This window comes from Narcine bancroftii, chromosome 7, assembly GCF_036971445.1.
Source record: "Narcine bancroftii isolate sNarBan1 chromosome 7, sNarBan1.hap1, whole genome shotgun sequence".
Taxonomy (NCBI): Eukaryota; Metazoa; Chordata; class Chondrichthyes; order Torpediniformes; family Narcinidae; genus Narcine; species Narcine bancroftii.
In genome coordinates, this window is record NC_091475.1 from 151,552,225 (window position 1) to 151,571,953 (window position 19,729).

General features: G+C 38.7%; 1 protein-coding gene across 9 annotated transcripts in view; it reads right to left on the reverse strand.

Moving 5' to 3' along the window:
* The window catches only part of LOC138739226 (protocadherin Fat 3-like), a 781,242-nt gene that overhangs the window by 180,217 nt on the left and 581,296 nt on the right, over positions 1-19,729 (reverse strand). For all 9 annotated transcript variants that reach the window (XR_011342098.1, XM_069890851.1, XM_069890850.1 and 6 more), the window contains exon 11: positions 13,019-17,101. Coding sequence is in view for 8 of the 9 variants with exons in the window: in XM_069890851.1 (XP_069746952.1) it covers positions 13,019-17,101 (4,083 nt within the window). In the remaining variant the exon portion in view is untranslated. The remainder of the gene's footprint in view (positions 1-13,018; positions 17,102-19,729) is intronic.

The window sequence follows — 19,729 nt, forward strand, 5'->3', positions numbered from 1 at the left end:
CTCGAAACATTTTCCACATTACTTCTGTGCTTTTTCCTGAGAAGATCTCTTCCCAGTTTACTCTCCCCAGTTCCTGCCGAATCTCAACATAATTTACCCTTCCCCAGTTGAACACTACCATTTTGTTTACACCCATTCTTGTCCATAGCTATGCTAAACTTCAGTGAGTTGTGGTCACTTTCACCTAAATACTCTATCACCAAGATGTCTGCCATCTAAACCAGGTTCATTACTCAGTACTGGATTTATTATCACCTCTCCTCTCATCTTGTTAGCTTGTCCACATACTGTGTCAGCGATTCTTCTTGGATATACTTAACAATTTAAAATGTTTATTCAAAAGGTTTATAAAGATAATTATTAGCTTTCTTGTGCCCAAAAGTTTCATCTTAATTTTCAAAGCTTCCATTGAAGAGCAGACATGAGTGGAAATATGAACTCCTATGATGTTTACTTGTAGGCATGAACAGGTGGTCTACATTTGGCACAATATTTTAAAAAGTAGCATACACAATTGTAAGAAACCTACTTATACTGAACACAGTTTAGCTCAATTTTCAAATGTATTTTTTATCTTGGTTATGCCTGAAAGGAATGAATAGTGGCGAAAAAAAAAGAGTAAATTCAAAAGGTCTCTTTAGCCCTTCCTTTCCTGGAGCAATAAAGGCAAATGGCAAATCAATTTGCTCATTTGTCCTTCGCAGGTTAAGAATTATTTTTTTCAGTAACTGAAATTAATTTCTGATTAGAATCTAATTATGGACATAACAGCATACTTTTAGGTGATTTCAAATGTTGCTGATTTCTAACTACCATTGTGAAGATCATGAACATATAGCAGAAATTATTTCACTGATTATCTATCATAGACAGAAAATTGTTTCACTTATACAGGTTCATTATGGTTTCTCAGAATGTAGGAGGCGATGAAAGCTTATCCTGACAAGATTATTGTGGAACGTTTACTCAACCATACTGACTATCCTTTGTGGTGAGTTCATAATTTACTGAGCTACATTGCAGTGGAGTTACAGTGAATAACAATGGTATAGGACCAGTAAATAGAATGCTGGAGAAACTCAGCTGGTCAAACAGTGTCCCATGCCATGGGACCAAACTCATATAGGTTTAGATGGTAGAATTCCTTCCCTTCAAGATAATGGTGACATAGCTGCATTTTTCAAAATGATCCTGATCATTCATGATCAGTTTTAATGTTGGTTATAATTACCATCCTTTTTCAGACTGATCTGTTTCTTATTTCATCGCTCTAAGTTGTTAATGCAGTATCACAATCAAATTTCAAATGCATTTGTCCAAATTTCAAATGTATTTGTCAAATTGTCCAAATGCATTTTATCAAAAATGCTGCTTTATGTATTTTTATGTATTTTGTCTGATTATCCATCACATCAATATCCTGTGATGTCAAACAGTGTGCAACTCATAATTTGACTTCACTTGTGCCCATCAAAAATATGAAGCCTTCACACCAAGCACTGGTTAAAGAAATATCTTACTTGTCTTCTGCCATAAAGTCTGAGGCTTCCATTGTCTTAAACAGAAGTCTGCCTTTTGATAGTCTGCCTTTCTTCATGCAATCTCTTATATTCACTGCCAATGTCCTTAGTGCCCTGGTTACATATCTCAAACTTTCTATCTGCAGAACTGGATTTAATCACCTATCTGGCCATCCAACACACTCAATTCCCAATGCTCTTGATTTCTCATTTCCAATGCTCTCGTCATGGTATTCTGACATAAAATTTGCAGCACATTCCACAACACATAATGCTTTGAACATTGTCTACGAGAAAAAGCTCATTGCAAAGTCTAATTGAAAACTGCCACATTCCCCTCTCTCAACCCCAATCACACAGCTTCCACTCCCATACCTGTCATGATAATGAATATGTATGAGATGTACCGGAAGTCACGTGGTATGAGAGAGAGATAAGAGCACAAGCAGGAGAACAAAGGAAACTGGAAAATAAAAAGACACTGAGAAGTTTACCTGATAAAACTTGTGTTTAATGTTTTATTAACTTCACATTTCGGGCCACAAATGTGACATTGGCGACGAGGATGAAAGAATCTTGAAGAAAATTAAAGACTAAACAAGATTACAGAGGATTACAGACAACTTCAAGGTGATAACAATTTTCTCTTTGACTCAGTACTTTTGGGGCTGGAATAGTTCCTCATGGCTGGGGCAGACGGTGACTTTCTAACGCATAGTGGAATTGCTCATTTTGACCCAACGGGTGATGAAAGCACTGTAAGTGTGAAGTGGAAGGCATGGCTGGAAGAATTTGAATCCTACGCCGACAGTCGTGGCCTATTTCTAGATACTGGTACAGTTGAACAAAAAGCGCAGAGAAGGGTGTTACTTCTTTTCAATGCTGGACCCACAGTTCGGGAAACATTTAAGACACTTTTGAATACTGGAAGAAAGGATGAGTACCGGAAAGCGGTAGATGCATTAAAAGCACACTATGTAGTGACACCGAATGCTACATTTCAACGCCATTTGTTTCGGAGAACGAGACAAGAAGATGGCCAGACAATTGCTTAGTACGTGACGAGACTATGCCAGCTAGCTGTTGGATGCAATTACATGCCAGCTGATTTGGACAACCAATTATTGGATCAAGTCGTACAACACTGCAGATCAGATAAACTCAGAAGACGTCTACTGGAAAGAGGGAGTGAGTTGGAACTCACCGATGCTTTAGCCATTGCTGCTGCATTAGAAGCTGTTGAAGGGCAATTTCATACCATGACCCTGAAAGACAACTCAAGCCAGCAAATTAAGAGGCTCTCACATCGCCATAACCAGCCAAGATATACGTCGACACATGACGTGGAGTGTTATCGATGTGGAAACCGAGGTCACTTTGAAAAAGACCCATATTGCCCGGCCAAAGGCAAAGTTTGCAGAAAGTGTGGAGGTAAGGACCACTTTGCAAAGAAGTGCAAAAGCAAGTCCAATGCAGACCAGAAGAGGAAGAGTACAACTTCCAAAGGCAAAGCCTGAGGGAAAGGAAAGTATCCTGGAAAGAAAGATACCATTCGCCAGATAGACGGTGACAATGATGATACCCAGGAGGGACAGAGTTGTTACCAATTTACGTTGAATGAAGTACATTATGAGAAGGTCCCAGTGATCATTGGTGGAGTGACAGTGCAGGTCATTGTAGACTCAGGCAGTGACAGTAATGTGATTGATCGACATTTATGGGAGAAGTTGAAAAGGAAAAAGATCATCTGTACCTCAAAGAAGTGTTCCAAGAAACTGTATCCATACACAGCAACCAAGCCATTGCAGACCATTGGATGTTTTACTGCAACTGTTGAAGCTGAAGATAAGTACACGGAAGCAGAGTTTATGGTCATAGAAGAGAGGGGAGAATCATTGCTGAGTAGAAGCACAGCGCAAGACCTGGCAATACTTCATATTGGAGCTTGTGTCAATTAAATTCAGTCATACGAGGATATGAAGCAAGAATTCCCCGCAGTCTTCCAAGGAGTAGGAAAGCTGAAAGGTCGACAATTGATGCTAGCGGTAGATGAAACGGTCAAACCCAAGGCACAACCAATGCGCCGAACTCCGTTTGGACTTCGTGGGAAAGTCGAAGCCAAAATTAAAGAATTGATCGAACAAGACATTATTGAACCGGTGGAACATTTGACACAATGGGTCAGTCCCGTAGTGATTGTGCCCAAACCAAAGGGTGACTTAAGACTATGTGTTGACATGAGAATGGCCAATAAAGCTATAATTAGAGAACGACACCCTATACCAACGGTGGAGGAAATACTTCAAGAACTAACTACCAGCAAGGTATTCTCAAAAATTGATCTGAAATGGGGCTATCATCAATTAGAGCTGGATCCAGGTTCCCGAGATGTAACAACATTTGTGACTCACTGTGGATTGTATCGTTACAAAAGACTATCATTTGGAATTAATGCAGCTTCGGAGATCTACCAGTATGAAATCCATCGAGTGATTCAAGGCATTCCTGGAGTTGCCAACATTTCTGACGACATCATAGTCCATGCACCAACGAAGGAAGAGCATGACAAACGGTTGAGGCATGTACTATCTAGACTACAGGAGGCAGGCCTTACCGTGAATGGAAACAAGTGCCAGTTTGGTGTGTCAGAAATGGATTTCATGGGACACAGACTTACACGGGAAGGACTAAACCCTGCAGAGGCCAAGGTGAAAGCTATTGCAGAGGCATGTGCACCTCAGAACGCAACAGAGGTGAGGAGTTTCCTGGGATTGGTCAATTTTTGTGCAAAGTTCATTCCTAATTTCGCTACAGTGGCAGAACCACTAAGGAAACTAACCAGGAAAGGTGTACCATTTCATTTTGGATCTGAGCAGAAGAAAGCGTTCACAGCGCTGAAGCAAAGCCTGACAGATGCAAAAACTCTTGGATATTACGAACCGGCGGCATCAACCAAAGTCATAGCGGATGCCAGCCCAGTTGGTTTAGGAGCCGTGTTGGTCCAGATGCATGATGGAGAACCAAGAATCATTGCCTATGCCAGCAGATCGTTATCAGATGTGGAAAGAAGATATTCTCAGACAGAGAAAGAAGCACTCGGACTTGTATGGGCCTGTGAGAGGTTCCATGCATATTTAGACGGCATTGAATTTGAACTCATCACAGATCATAAGCCATTAGAGGTGATCTATGCACCTAGATCCAAACCATGTGCCAGAATAGAGAGATGGGTACTCAGACTACAACCCTACAAATATAAAGTAATCCACATTGCAGGGAAAACAAACATTGCAGATCCGCTGTCCAGATTGGTGAAGGATGGTGGTCCACAATCCAAGTCAGAATTGGGAACAGAAACAGAGAGCTTTGTACGCTTCGTAGCTATTCAGTCGACACTGAAAGCTGTGACTACGAAGGAAGTCGAGAGAGAATCCAAACGTGATCCAGAACTTATGGAAGTAAGAGAATGCATAGAGTGGACAATGCGACAAGTGTACTCACAAGGCTTACATTCCCATTAGAGACGAACTTTGTTGCATCGGACAGTGTGTATTAAGAGGTTGCAGATTGGTGATACCACAAAGATTGAGACCGAAGATCGTTTCCTTAGCGCATGAAGGACACCTAGGTATTGTTGGTACCAAGCAAAACCTCAGAACCAAGGTATGGTGGCCAAGTTGTGATAAAGACGCAGAGAAATTTGTTAAAACTTGTCACGGATGTCAAATCACAAGTAGGAGTAATCCGCCAGAACCGATCCGGAGTACGCAACTCCCGACAGGACCATGGATCGACGTAGCTGTTGATTTTCTTGGACCTTTACCGACGGGTGAATCAATTATGGTAGTGATAGATTACTACAGCAGATACTATGAGTACGTGGTGTTGAAGTCCACATCCACTGAAAAAACAATACAAGCGTTAGCAGAGATATTCGCAAGATATGGATTACCTGTTACATTATACTCTGAGAATGGTCCACAATTCATTTCAGAGACATTTGCGGAATACATGAGGACCACAGGTATCCACCATCATAAAGTAACTTTGAAATGGCCGCAAGCCAATGGAGAAGTAGAGAGACAAAATCAGTCCATGAAAAACGATTGAGGATTGCACACGCTGAAGGACAAAATTGGCAAGGAGCATTGCTATCTTATGTGGCTGTCTATCAAGCAACGCCTCATGCAACCACTGGAAAAAGTCCTGCAGAAGCATTTTTTGGGAGAAAAATCCGCACAAAAATGCCAGAAATAAAGGAAATCCGAGACGACCAGGAGATGAGGGACCACGATGCTGAAAAGAAAGGTGCAGCAAAGCTGTACACAGATTCGAAACGAGGAGCCAAGTACTCAGACATCATGCCAGGAGATAATGTTCTAGTGAGGCATGAAACTGGTGGTAAGCTGGACACACCTTATTACCATCAACCCTATACTGTCGTATCCAGAAGTGGCAGTATGGTGACAGTCAAGTCTCCGACTGGAGTCCTGTATAAGAGAAATGTATCAGGTGTAAAAAGGTACCAGTCCAGAGATACATCGAGCGAAGAGGTTGAAAGACCAATACGAGTTGCTGAAACTGAGAGACCTGATGATGTTCCAGAGGCAGTTACCAGCACTCCTGATGAAGTGACTAGAGCGCCAGAAACACTCGAAGACGTGGCGAGCAGTATTTCCGACGCCGAGAGTGAACAACCGAGAAGCGACGACAATATCGCAGGCAGGCCGAAACGAAACCGGAAAGTGCCCAAACGATACGAAGACTTTGTGCCTTAGTTTTAATAAGAACTTTGGGACAGTATTTAATCTTATATCATAAAGTGCATGTATGAGTGCTGTAGGAAGTAAATTTTATGTAGTTGAGTTATAGTATTACCATTAGTTATGATGTTTGTATGTTTCCGAGGGATATTGGTAAGTGAAGGTGAAGTTTATTTCTGATTAAAGGAGGGATGTCATGATAATGAATATGTATGAGATGTACCGGAAGTCACGTGGTATGAGAGTGAGATAAGAGCACAAGCAGGAGAACAAAGGAAACTGGAAAATAAAAAGACACTGAGAAGTTTACCTGATAAAACTTGTGTTTAATGTTTTATTAACTTCACATTTCGGGCCACAAATGTAACAATACCTACTTTTAATATGCCTTTCAAATTACTGCTGAGTTTCAAGCCCTCTGTCTCTTACAGAGATATATCACATAATGTTACATATAATGATATACACCCTAATCATTGAGTCAAGACTCCAAAGCGCATAAAGGCTCCAATGTTAAACCACAAATTGAAGTGTTTTTCAGTAAACAGGAAGCAATAAAATAGTTTTCTGAGAAGTAAAGAAAAGCTATAATTTTGATACATCTCAATTAATGATTAATAAATATAATGTTAAACCACAAATTGAAGTCTTTTTCAGTAAACAGGAAGCAATAAAATAGTTTTCTGAGAAGTAAAGAAAAGCTATAATTTTGATACATCTCAATTAACGATTAATAAACATTTAAATGTACTCAATTGAATAGCTTCAAGATTCTTCCTTCAGTGTAAAGTAATGTATTGCCACTGCACAGCACTCACTCGAGAGAAACAATAGCAGATGGTGGCATTCTCACTCAGGATTCCCTTGGTTTTAAAAACCTCATCCATGTCTTTTCTGCAGATGGGTATTTCTCCAATGGCAAAATAAAATTCTCTCATGGTCAACTTAATCTTACACGTAATTGTACAGCTGAGATGTTATTAGTTCTGCTGTTCATGATACAATTCACTTCTGCTCAAATTTACCTGTCACTCAATGACTCGCTGTTGTTGCCTCTATGGGTGACCTTGAACTATATTTAAGAGTTAGTGCATTTGTCTGCATAAAAGTTTCAAATGTGGCTAAAGTTGTAGTTCATCATTGAAGTACATTTACAAAATTTAAATAAAGCAGTAACGAATGGAATGATTTTGACAAGTTACTTATCAAATTTCTGCAGTGATAGTATGGCAGAAATTTGTAGCACCAATTTTTGTTTCCAGGGTGACTATTCTCCTCAGCATGGAATTGTGAGCACAGAACAAAGGACCATTTGGCTTGATATGTCCATGCCACTTCTTTGTGGGGGCTGGGGATTTGAAATTCCTGAAAAAGATATTGCTGGGCAGTTGAAATTTACATTTAACATGGAGCAGAGCAAATTAGGTTTATTTAAACTAGGGGAGAGATGCAACTTTTGTGCTTCTGGAGGGATTTTCATTGCACCAGACTTAATTCTCCCAACAAAGACTGTAGTGCAATTTTAACTTGATCATGATTTTCACCCTCATTAGCTGAAAAGCAAGAATCCTTATTCACTTCCAGAATAATCAACTGTTGATAAAATGGTTTCCCCTGAATGGAGAAAGGACTACATTCTTTGTTGAATTTGTCCATAGCATTCTGCAGCCTCATTTCTTCCTCTTCATATTTATTTCCTTCTATTTTCAAGGATACGTGTGTGCTCAAACCTTTAGATAAACGGAATTGGCTCAAAGGTGATGGAGACTACCAACTGTATATTGGGGGCCTCTATGGGTGAGGAGGAAGATTCTCATCAACCAAAATCTTCTCCACTTAGAATTTACAGGTGACTATCCTCATAGCTTATATTTGCTGAGGAGTACCATAATTTCTTCAAGTTTGTGACCCACTGTGTGCTCACATACTGTACATCTTCACTCATGTACCTGGATTACTCTCACAGCGAAAGATCTAGCTCATCTTTACACTTGCCTCAGGATCATTTTCTGACTCCTGCAACTGAATACCCCACACTTCATAGATTGCTACTCAGAGTTGCATCCCAGATGTCATCCAAACTCTTGAGTCAAGGAGAGACATCAACTATATTTTCTTTTGGGCAAAAAGAAGGCAGAGAAGGCACGGAAAACTGTGCCATATCAGACTTTTCCATCAATCGGACTTATTATAAAACCTCACTGACATTGTCTCTCTTTTCCTCTCTCTGCTCGTCTTCAGAAGTTTGACATTGTTCTTGTGGCAGAGAAAAATAATGCAAAAATAAAAGCTTACAGTGTAGCAGGTAATACTGGCATGGATGGAAGAATAGTTGGCTAGAGTAGACAGAGAGTAAGTGCGGAGGAATAGTTGGCTAGAGTAGACAGAGAGTAAGTGCATATACGTCTTTTTTTGGTTGGCAAGGTAACAAATGGTGTCCTGCAGTGATTGGTGTTGGGGAATCAACTTTAATGATATAACTGAACTGGATGAATGGACACTAGAATGGTTGCTAAATTTACTGATAACAAAGAGAGTTAGGAAAGTAAGTGGTGCAGGCAATAAAACAATATAGATAGGTTGAGCAAGCAAGAACCAGGCAAATGGAGTATTATAAGGGAAAAATGTTATTTTATCCATATTGTCAGTAAAAAAAATGAAATAAAAACCCAACTTGTTAAACACTGAGAAACTGCAGAGTTCTGGGGTGAGAGGAAACCAGGCCTGTCCTTGCGCGTGATCATGAAAAGGCATCTAAGCAAGTACTCCATGTAGTTAGATCAAAACTAACAGAACATTGTAATTTATTGTGAGAACAACTGAATAGAAAATGAGGGATTTTATGTTTGTTACGTAGGACATTGATGAGACCATATCTGGAATACAGTGGACAATATGGGTCTCTTTATCTAGGGGGTGATGTTAATTGCCCCCACCTTTACCATTTTGTGTGGTAGCTTGTACCACATATCTACATCCAAATATAATCATATTTTCTCTTTTTCAGTCTAATTGGAAAATCTTGTCTCCTTTAAATCTCTCCCCTTTTACTGCACTCCTTTGACCTCTAGATATAGACTCCCCTACCCTGGAAAGAAAGTAATAATGCATCTTATCTATGTTCCTCAAAGTCATCACCCCTCAGCTTATTTTGCTGCAAGGAACAGTCTCTTCCAATAACTCAAGCCTTCCAGTGCGACCAATGTCCTTGTCAATTATTTCTACACCTTCTCTAGGTTAATCACATCCTTCTTATAATATGATGAGCAGAAGTGCGCACAATATTCCAGATGCAGTCTCTTCAACATCTCATTCAACTAAAACATAATGTCCCAAGTCTGATACTTAATGCCCCATCTAATGAAAGAAAGTATGCCATACAACATCTTCATCGCCTTGTCTACTTGTGTGCTCATTTTAGGAAGCTATGTACCTGTACCCATAGATCTCTCTCTGTTCTACAATACTCACCAGGGGCCTATCATTCATTGTGTATACTCTGTCAAGGGTTAATTTCCCAAAATGTATCTCTTTACACCTGTCTGAGCGAAATGCCATCTGCCATTTCCTGGCCTATTTTCTCCAGTAGATTCCAAATATGTTACCTCCTGCATGATGAGTTTTTATTTTTCAAAATAACCTTTGGTGTGACACAATTTTAAATGCATTTTTAAAATCTCTATGTTTAGTACAATTGACTGATTCCCTTTTATCTACATCGTAAGCTACTTCTTCAAAAAGGGATAATAAAATGGTCAAATGTGATCTCCTTTTCTCAAAACCACAGTCATTGGCTCATGGGTTATAGTTTTTTTTCCTCAATGTTCTGAAGTGACTCCATTCATGATAGTTTCTAGCATTTTCCTTGTTTCAGATAACTCTTTGTGGTTTCATGCTTTCTGCCTTCTCTTTTTGAATTAAAGCATTATATTTGCTATTTTCTAATCTAATTTAATTGAATCTAATGGTATGAGACGGGAGTTGAGTAAGATTGATTGGGTGGTGTTTATGGGGGGGTTGACGGTGGATAGACAATGGAAAGCATTCAAAGATCTAATGGTAGAATTGCAGAAATCATTTATACCGGTTTGACATAAAAATAAACCAAAAAAGGTGACTTAACCGTGGATAACAAGGGAAATTAGAGACAGCATTAGGTCCAAAGAGAGAGTATATCAATTGGCCAAAAAAAGTACCAAATCCGAAGACTGGGAACAGTTCAAGATGCAGCAAAGGAGGACAAAGGGAATAATCAAGAGGGCAAAAAATAACCTCCCAAGGATGTTGGGAAACACAGAGACTAATGCAAGGGAGGAGCTTAAGGAAATCAGTATCTCTAAGGACATGGTCTTGGGGAAAATGAAGGGATTAAAGGCCGATAAATCCCAAGCGCCTGATAATCTACATCCTAGGGTACTTAAAGAAGTGGACATTCAGATAGCAGATGCTTTAAGAATTATTTTCCAGAACTCGATAGACTCATGGATTGGAGGGTAGCTAATGTTACCCCACTATTTAAAAAGGGGGGTAGAGAAAAAGCGGGGAATTATAGGCCGATGAGCCTTACATTAGTAGTGGGCAAAATGATGGAATCCATTATTAAGGATGTAATAGCGGAGCATATGACTAGCAGAGAAGGGATCGGACAGAGTCAACATGGATTTAGAAAAGGTAAATCGTGCTTGACAAATCTATTGGAATTCTTTGAGACGGTGACAGGTAAAATAGATGGGGGAGAGCCAGTGGATGTGGTGTACTTGGATTTCCAAAAGGGCTTTGTTAAGGTCCCACATAAACGACATGCATGCAAAATCAAGGCTCATGGGATTGGGGGCAAGGTATTGATGTGGACTGAGAACTGGCTGACAGAAGACAGAGAGTTGGGATAAACGGCTCATTTTCTGAGTGGCAGGCGGTGACCAGGGGGGTGCAACAGGGATCTGTACTGGGACCCCAGCTGTTCACAATTTACATTAATGATCTAGATGAGGGGATTGGATGTAATATCTCCAAATTTGCAGACGACACTAAGCTAGGAGGGGTTGTGTGCACTGAAGAAGAGGTCAGAAAGTTCCAGTGTGATTTGGATAAATTGGGGGACTGGGCAGATACATGGCAAATGCACTACAATGTGGATAAATGTGAGGTTATCCACTTTTGTAATACAAACCGGAGGGCAGATTACTATTTGAATGGCAAAAGATTGGGAGATGGGGAAGTGCAGAGAGACCTAGGGGTTCTTGTGCACCAGTCACTGAAGGCGAGCATGCAGGTACAGCAGGCGGTTAAAAAGGCAAATGGTTATGTTGGCCTTCATATCAAGAGGGTTTGAGTATAGGAATAAGGATACCTTACTGCAGCTGTACAAAGCCTTGGTGAGACCACACCTGGAGTATTGTGTGCAGTTTTGGTCGCCTTATCTGAGGAAGAATGTTCTTGCAATGGAGGGAGTGCAAAGGCGATTCACCAGGCTGATACCTGGAATGGCTGGAATAACTTATGAGGAAAGATTGTGCAATTTGGGATTGTACTCGCTGGAGTTTAGAAGATTGAGAGGGGATCTCATAGAGACCTATAAAATTCTGGCAGGACTTTATAGAATGGATGCAGAAGGGATGTTGCCAAAGATGGGGGAGTCCAGAACCCGGGGCCATGGTTTGAGGATAATAGGCAAACCATTTCGAACCGAGATGAGGATGAATTTCTTTACCCAGCGGGTGGTGAATCTGTGGAATTCATTGCCACAGAGGGCAGTAGAGGCAGGTTCATTAAATATATTTAAGAGGGAATTAGATATATTTCTTCAGTATAAGGGAATTAGGGGTTACGGAGAGAAGGCGGGGATGGGGTGCTGAACTTTAAGATCAGCCATGATCTCACTGAATAGCAGAGCAGGCTGGAAGGGCCGAATGACCTACTCCTGCTCCTATCTTCTATGTTTCTATGTAACATAGTTTATGAAGATTAGGGAACACCCTTTCTCTCACAGGGTTGTGAGCCTTTGGAACTCTTCCTTAAAGGCAGTGGAAGCTTATTTCTTGATAAGCAAGTAAGTGAAAGTGGATAGATGGGAATCTAAAGTTGGTCTTGTTAAGTGACAATGAAAACTTGAGGATTTGAGTGAGCTCTTCCTGGTCCTAATTTATATGTATGTTTGGCTTACATTATGTTTTCAATTTCAAAGCATTGTTACTTTGTCCTCTGAACTTAGTTAAAAGATCATAATACCACTTTGAAAAATATGTTATCATCTTTGGCTTTATAACTTCTAGAAAAATATTTCAGAGTTGTATCCTAATATTGGTCTTACTAAAAGTATATGGATTTTATGTTACATTTCTGATCAGATGAAATTTTTGTATAATCTACATTATGGTAGTTACATAATTTATATGATTATATAATTTATTTGTTAATTCACAAGACGAAACTGACATGTATTTGTACAGTATATTCAATATCTAAAACACGATACCATTAATAATGCTTATATAAAATGTTAATCTGCTTTAAAATAATGTGTTCTTAAATATCAACATTGCATTACAAATGGATTATAAAGAGGGCCCAAATTTACTAATATACTTAGAGCACAATCAGTTATTCATTAATTAGTTTAATTTTTTTTCCCCCATAATCAGTGAGCTCAAAATCTTGCTACCATACTCCAACATGTGTTTTATCCTGGCATCTCCATCATTACCCACAATGTTCAGTCTTAAACGCATGACTCACCTGTAATATGATAACTGACTTGACGATTTATTTCAGATGTATCTTCATCCCTTGTACTGAGGACTGCAACAACCTCTCCAAGTGAATCATTCTCTCTCACAGATCCACGATATATCTCATTCACAAAATTTGGAGAATTGTCATTTATATCTGTGACAGTTACTTGCACTATTGCAGTTGAAGATAGGGGTATAATCTCTCCATGGTCCATAGCTGTTACGGTGAAAGTGTAGGTTGGTTGCCTTTCGTGGTCGAGATCTTTAAGTGTCCTAATCCAGCCACTGTTGGTGTCAATGGCAAATATATCCATAATGTCTTCAAGTTCCAATTGAGTAGCTGGCAAAATATTGTAGCTGACCTGTCCATTTCCTCCTGAATCGTCATCGACTGCTTGGACTTGGATCACTTTAGTTCCTATTGGCATTCCTTCCATTATCACAGCCTCATATGGATTGGTTTGAAAAAGAGGTTTATTGTCATTCAAATCGCTAACTTCAATTTTGACAACAGTTGTTAAAATTATGTCAGTTCTCCCATTATGAACAGTGACTGCAACCAAAAACTCAAAAAAAGGATTTGTTTCATAATCAAGTTTCTTGTCCAATTTTAACACCCCAGTGTGTGAATCAATAACAAATACTGCATCTTGGTTATATTTTGATAATCCTCCATTGATTGTATTAAAGAGAACAGTCTGATGGGGCAAAACTTGGATTGTGCCAACTGTACTTCCTATGGGGGCATCCTCTGGAAGCATGAATGAATATTGATGCTGTAGAAAGGCTGGGAGGACTGTTTCAGGAGAAAGAACATGAAAGTATACAGGGACCAGAACACTTCTCACAGGAACTCCTCCATCCGAGGCTTTCACGAAAAATGAGAGAATTGTATTTTTCAAATGGTCAAAGTTCCCCTTTGTGACAATCCACCCAGTTTCCTGGTCAATGTCCACTGCACTTGTGACATAATCTGAATCTTCACTGTACAACGAATATGAGATTTTAGCATTTGCACCTTCATCGGGATCAAAAGCTTCTACTTGGATGATCAATGATCCTTTTGCTACATCAGCCTTGACACTTGCTCTGTATTCTAGGGCCATGAATTGGGGAACATTGTCATTGACATCCACAAGAATGACCCTCACAGTGCAGAATGCAGATCTTCCACCACCATCAACAGCCATTACCATAATATCAATGTCACTTTCCAAAGGAAGTTCCCTATTTAGCTTTTCTGTCATAATAATTATCCCTGAAGAATCAATAGAAAACCGATCCCTTGCAAAGTCATTCACAATATGATAGTTAATATTTCCATAGTCTCCAGAATCACCATCAGTTGCAATTGCCTGCACCACTTTGCTTCCAATAGCAGAGTTTTCTCTCAATTCCACCACATAAAGGTTGCTTGAAAAGACTGGACTATATAAATTGGCACCAAGCACTCTGATGTGCACTTGAGCAGTGCTGGTAAAAATGCCATCTGACACAGAGACATTCAAGTTATACACAGGATCCATTCTTTGCTTGCGATGATTGGAAAGTGCAATGATACCTCTCTTGTTGTTCATGACAAAATTCAGATGGTCATTGCCAGACAGGATGTTGTACACCAATTTGTCAGCATCGGAACTATCTGCATCAGATGCCTGCACACAGGTTACAAAATGACCACGTGGAGCAAGTTCGTTCACATAGGACTCGTAGAGGAGCTGGTTAAACACTGGAGGGCTGTCATTCATATCAGTTACATAAATCGTTACAGGAACATCACTGCTCATTGGTGGGATGCCATTGTCTGTTGCTCTAGCTACAAAATTATACTCCTGAATTAACTCATAGTCCAACATGCGAGATGTTAGAATCAGTCCACTTGTACTATCTATATGAAAGTAATCTGTGCTGTTTAAATTGTCCTGGACAATCTGATAGCGAACTAATCTACTATTTTCAGAGTCTGCATCTGTAGCAATAACCTGCAACACAGATGTTCCAACCATTGAGGATTCAGAAAGGGTAGCTTTGTATATAGCTCTTTCAAAAATTGGAGGGTTATCATTAACATCTTCAATGGATATATCCACAGTCACCTCCGCTCGAGCACCTGTGAGGGAATCTGTTGCTTTAACTGTCATTTTATAACTGGACTTGGTTTCATAATCTAGAGGGCGAATGACACTAATCACTCCTGTATAAAAATTAATATTAAACTGGTTTAGGGGATTTCCCTCAGTAATTGTATAAATTAGACTCTGGCCTTCAGGACTTGTTGCATTGATGCTGAGGATAGGAGTGTGTGTCTGTATGTCTTCATTTATTGTTTTTACATAAAATGGTTTTGCAAAGACAGGCATAGCCTTATTAACCACCGTGATAGGCAGTTCTACGTGTGTGGAAAGAGAAGGAGCTCCGCCATCTGTTGCAATGACTATGACATTGTATTCAATATTGGATAAATCAGATTCAAATGACTCCTTTAATGTAACAACACCACTGTACTGGTCAATCTCAAAATGGCCATATTCATCTCGAAAAGAGTAAGTTACCTCTCCATTTTTACCCTTATCACAATCCACGGCAGTGACATGATATATGCGCGCTCCTGGCTCTGCCTCAACTTGAACTGTAGCATAATACGGAAGGCCTACAAACACTGGAGGATTGTCATTTATATCTTCAACCTGCACTTTAATGATCACTCGTGCAACACACCAGGGGTCATGCTCACGACTTGCTTCCACCACCAACTCATATAACTCCTGCTCTTCCCTATCAAATGACACAGGCATTGTTTGTACAATTCCTGAAGTAGATTTAATTGTGAACTTATCACCAGGATTCAATATTCGGTATTTCAATGGCTCATTAAGCCGGTTCCCCACAGCATTTACAACAGCTACTTTCTTCGTCTCTGTGCTGTTTTCCAAGATAGAGGCTGAGAAGAAACTTTGAGTGAACTGAAGACCACTGTCAATAGCAACTTTCACTTTTATTTTCACTAATGCTGAGCTGCTGAACTTTCCATCAGATACACGAACAGTCAATTGGTAGTCTTCTTCAGTAAGGGTTTGATTCTTAACAGTGATTATTCCACTTTTAAAGTCAATCATAAAATAATTTCCTGTATTTCCATCTGTTAATGTATAAGTTAATTTGGATATTACTTCAAAGTCAGGGTCTGTGGCTGACACAGTGATAACCTCAACACCACTATATGTTGGCAGGAGAAGAACAGTTTTATAGACATCCTGGCTGAATTTTGGGGGCGAGTCATTGATGTCAGTCACATGAATAGTAACGTCAGCTGGTGATTCAGCTGTGAGCAGTGGACTTCCACTGTCTCTGACGTGCACATGGAAATGGAAAACTGGAATTGTTTCATGATCGAGATTTGCAATGGTCCGGATGGCCCCTGTGCTGGAATCAACTGAAAAATACATATTTGCTGTGGATTCAACAATTTGATAGACAAGCAATGCATTCTGATTGCAATCAGCATCAGTTGCTCTTACAACAAGAGGATTGTTAACAGAGATTAAAACGGCAGTGTTGGCTGGAGCAGCTTCACTAATGCTCCCTGAGTATTGGGAATGAAGGAAGATTGGAGGATTGTCGTTTTGATCTACAACATGAATGCTAACAGTGAGGTTTGAAGACATTCCTGCCATGTTGGTTGCTTGTACTGTCAGCTGGTAAGAAGAAATGTGTTCATAATCGAGTGCTTTCTGGACACTAATGACACCTGAATAGGGGTTTATTGCAAAAATGCCCTCCAGATTTCCATTTTTTATATCATAAACTACAGTTGATCGACTCACTGCTGAGATCAAAATCACCGAGGTTCCAACAATGGAATTTTCATTCACTTCAACCAAATACTCTTTCTGATGGAACTGGGGCTGAGAATTGTCCGAGAAAGTCACTGTGATACGTACAATCGCAATTGCAGAAAGGGGTGGTATTCCCCGATCAGTCGCTTTAACTGTCAGAACATATTGACCAAGGGATAGGAGGTCAAGTTCTTTGGAAACAGTGATTATCCCCAAAACTGGTTCAATCTTAAAGGTATTCTCGTTGTTGCCTGAAATAGAAGAATATTTGCAACATCAAAAAAAAGCAAACTGTTTTCTGCATATTGCACAGTAAAATCATGTTGTCAAACAGAATGCCATCTTGGCCATACTTTAAAAAATATTTTAAATATATATTTCAAATATTACTATTTGGACTGATCGATAAATCTGTCATAGCTGGTAGAGCTTAATCCCTGGTTCCCATCTACTGTGTCATGTTCAGTCCCAGTTGGGATTCAAAATTCAATAAAAGTGAAATGAATTTGAAACAAACAGATACTATGAGAGGGAACTTCAATAACCCCCACTTCTATTAAATGTAAATTGGAAATTTAAAAAAAAGCAGCCAATATGAACAAAAAAATGGGATCAACTTTGTGGGTCTCATACAAAACAAATGACTTTGCATCCAACTTAAGAAGATGAAATTAGTATTTCAGCGGGGGAGTATGAGGTGTATATCTGATAAGATTAAAAAATTGAGAATCTCTCTGGGGCGGGATGGTTATCCAGTTGAGTTTTACAAAACTTTTTCTAAATAATTAGTCCCATATTTAAACTTGGTATTAAATGACTCTTTCCAAAAAGGAAAATTACCTCCTTCTTTTAATGAAATAGCTATTCTGGTGATCTTAAAAAAAGGGCAAAGACCTTTTTGTGCATCTTTCAATTCATGGAGAATGTCTTACTAGGTATAATAAACTCAGATCAAACAGGTTTCAATAAAAATACACATTCTTATTATAATATCCATAGATTACTGAATACCTTCTACTCACAACAATGAATATATTTTATCATTAGACACTTAAAAAGCATTTGATAGAGCAGAATAGGAATATTCTAGTAAAATTTAATTTTGGGCCAGCTTTTATACATTGGATGAAACTTTTATATACATCTCCAATGGCTTCAATTCATACCAATTCCCAGAAATCCAAGCTTTGTAAACTACATCGAGGCATGATCAAGGCTGTCCTCTAAGCCCATTGCTTTTTGACTTAGTACTGGAATTCCTTGCTATTGCTCTGCAGGCAAATCCTGATTTTACTTATTTGTTTAGAGGAACTACTGAACATAGGTTTTCTCTTTATGCAGGTGACCTTTTTTTGTTCATTTCCAACCCAGAATTATCCATACTGAATATACTGTCATTACTCTCTCGTTTTAGCAGATTGGCTGGTTATATGATCAATCTTCATAAGACCGAATTACTGCCATTGAAGGGTGCACTAGAACTTTATTCTAAATATCCATTCAAAATAGTGAATGAACAATTTTAATACTTAGACATTATTATAACTAAGAATTAAAAAAATCTTTTTAAAGAAAGCTTTGCACTTTTAGTCAACCAAACCAAATCAATTCTTACAGGATGGTGACCACTCTCATTGACTATAATTGGTCATAATTTGGTTAAAATGAATATTTTACCAACATTTTTATACCTTTTTCAATCACTGCCGATTTTACTACTGGGCTATAAACATAAGAAATATGTTACTTTTGATGAATTGTGAAAAGACAGATGAATATCCTAACTGGATTAAGATGGAGTTGAAATCCCTCAAAAGTACCTCCCTACGGGCAGTATTGGGGTTATCTTTACCTATCTCTATTCACAACTTGACAAAGAACCTAATGATGACACATAGATTGAAGATCTAAGGTTTACAAGTTCTATAATATCTAATTACTTATTTCAACCAGCTATTTTAGATGCTGGTTTTCAAGAAAGGGTTTTCTTTTTTTAGGTATTAGTAGTTTTAAAGAATTTTTTATACAACAACATTTGATACCTCTTCAACAATTGGGGACAATATTTAACCTATCAAATATACTATCAAATTTGACATTTTGTTCGCTCTAAGCTTTTAACATTTCCTACTCTTCCTGACTCAAATTTTATTGTTGAGCTATTCGAGTTACAATTTACTCATAAAGTCATGATATCTGCTTTATATTGTAAATATTGAATATGAAAGCAATTTCTTTAAGTGGAATTAAAACTGAATGGGAAAGTGATCTGAATATCTCATTCTCAGAGGAAGAATGGACTTCAATTTTAGGCCTGATTTACGATTCATCATTGAGCACCAGGGATAGTCTTACTCAATTCAAAGTGCTACATTGTGTACATTTCCCAAAGTCAAACTTGCTCGATTTATTCTGATATTAGTTCACTTTGTGACGAAGGTAAAATATTCCATGCCACTTTCTTACATATGTTTTCAACTTGTTCTAATTTGCAAAACTATTGGACATTTTTAGAACTTTTTTCAACCATATTTAGGATTACTTTAGATCCATGTCTGCACTATTTGATGTTTCTGAAGATATAAATATTATTTTATGTTCTAATCAAAGACAGGTTATAGCATTCTCCACCTTATTAGCAAGAAGAGAAATTCTGTTAAACTGGAAATATGGAAAAATGGCGATTAGATATTATGTCCTTTTTAAGTCAGGAGAAAATTAGGCATAATGTCATGAAAATCAAGATTTCCTTTGATATGACTTGGGGCCTATTTATTTGTCACTTCCATAATTTGACTAATCAAATGTGAGGATGAATGCCACTGGACGTGCTTATTTGGATCCCCTGAGGCTGCTGGTTCGGATTTAACTCTACATAC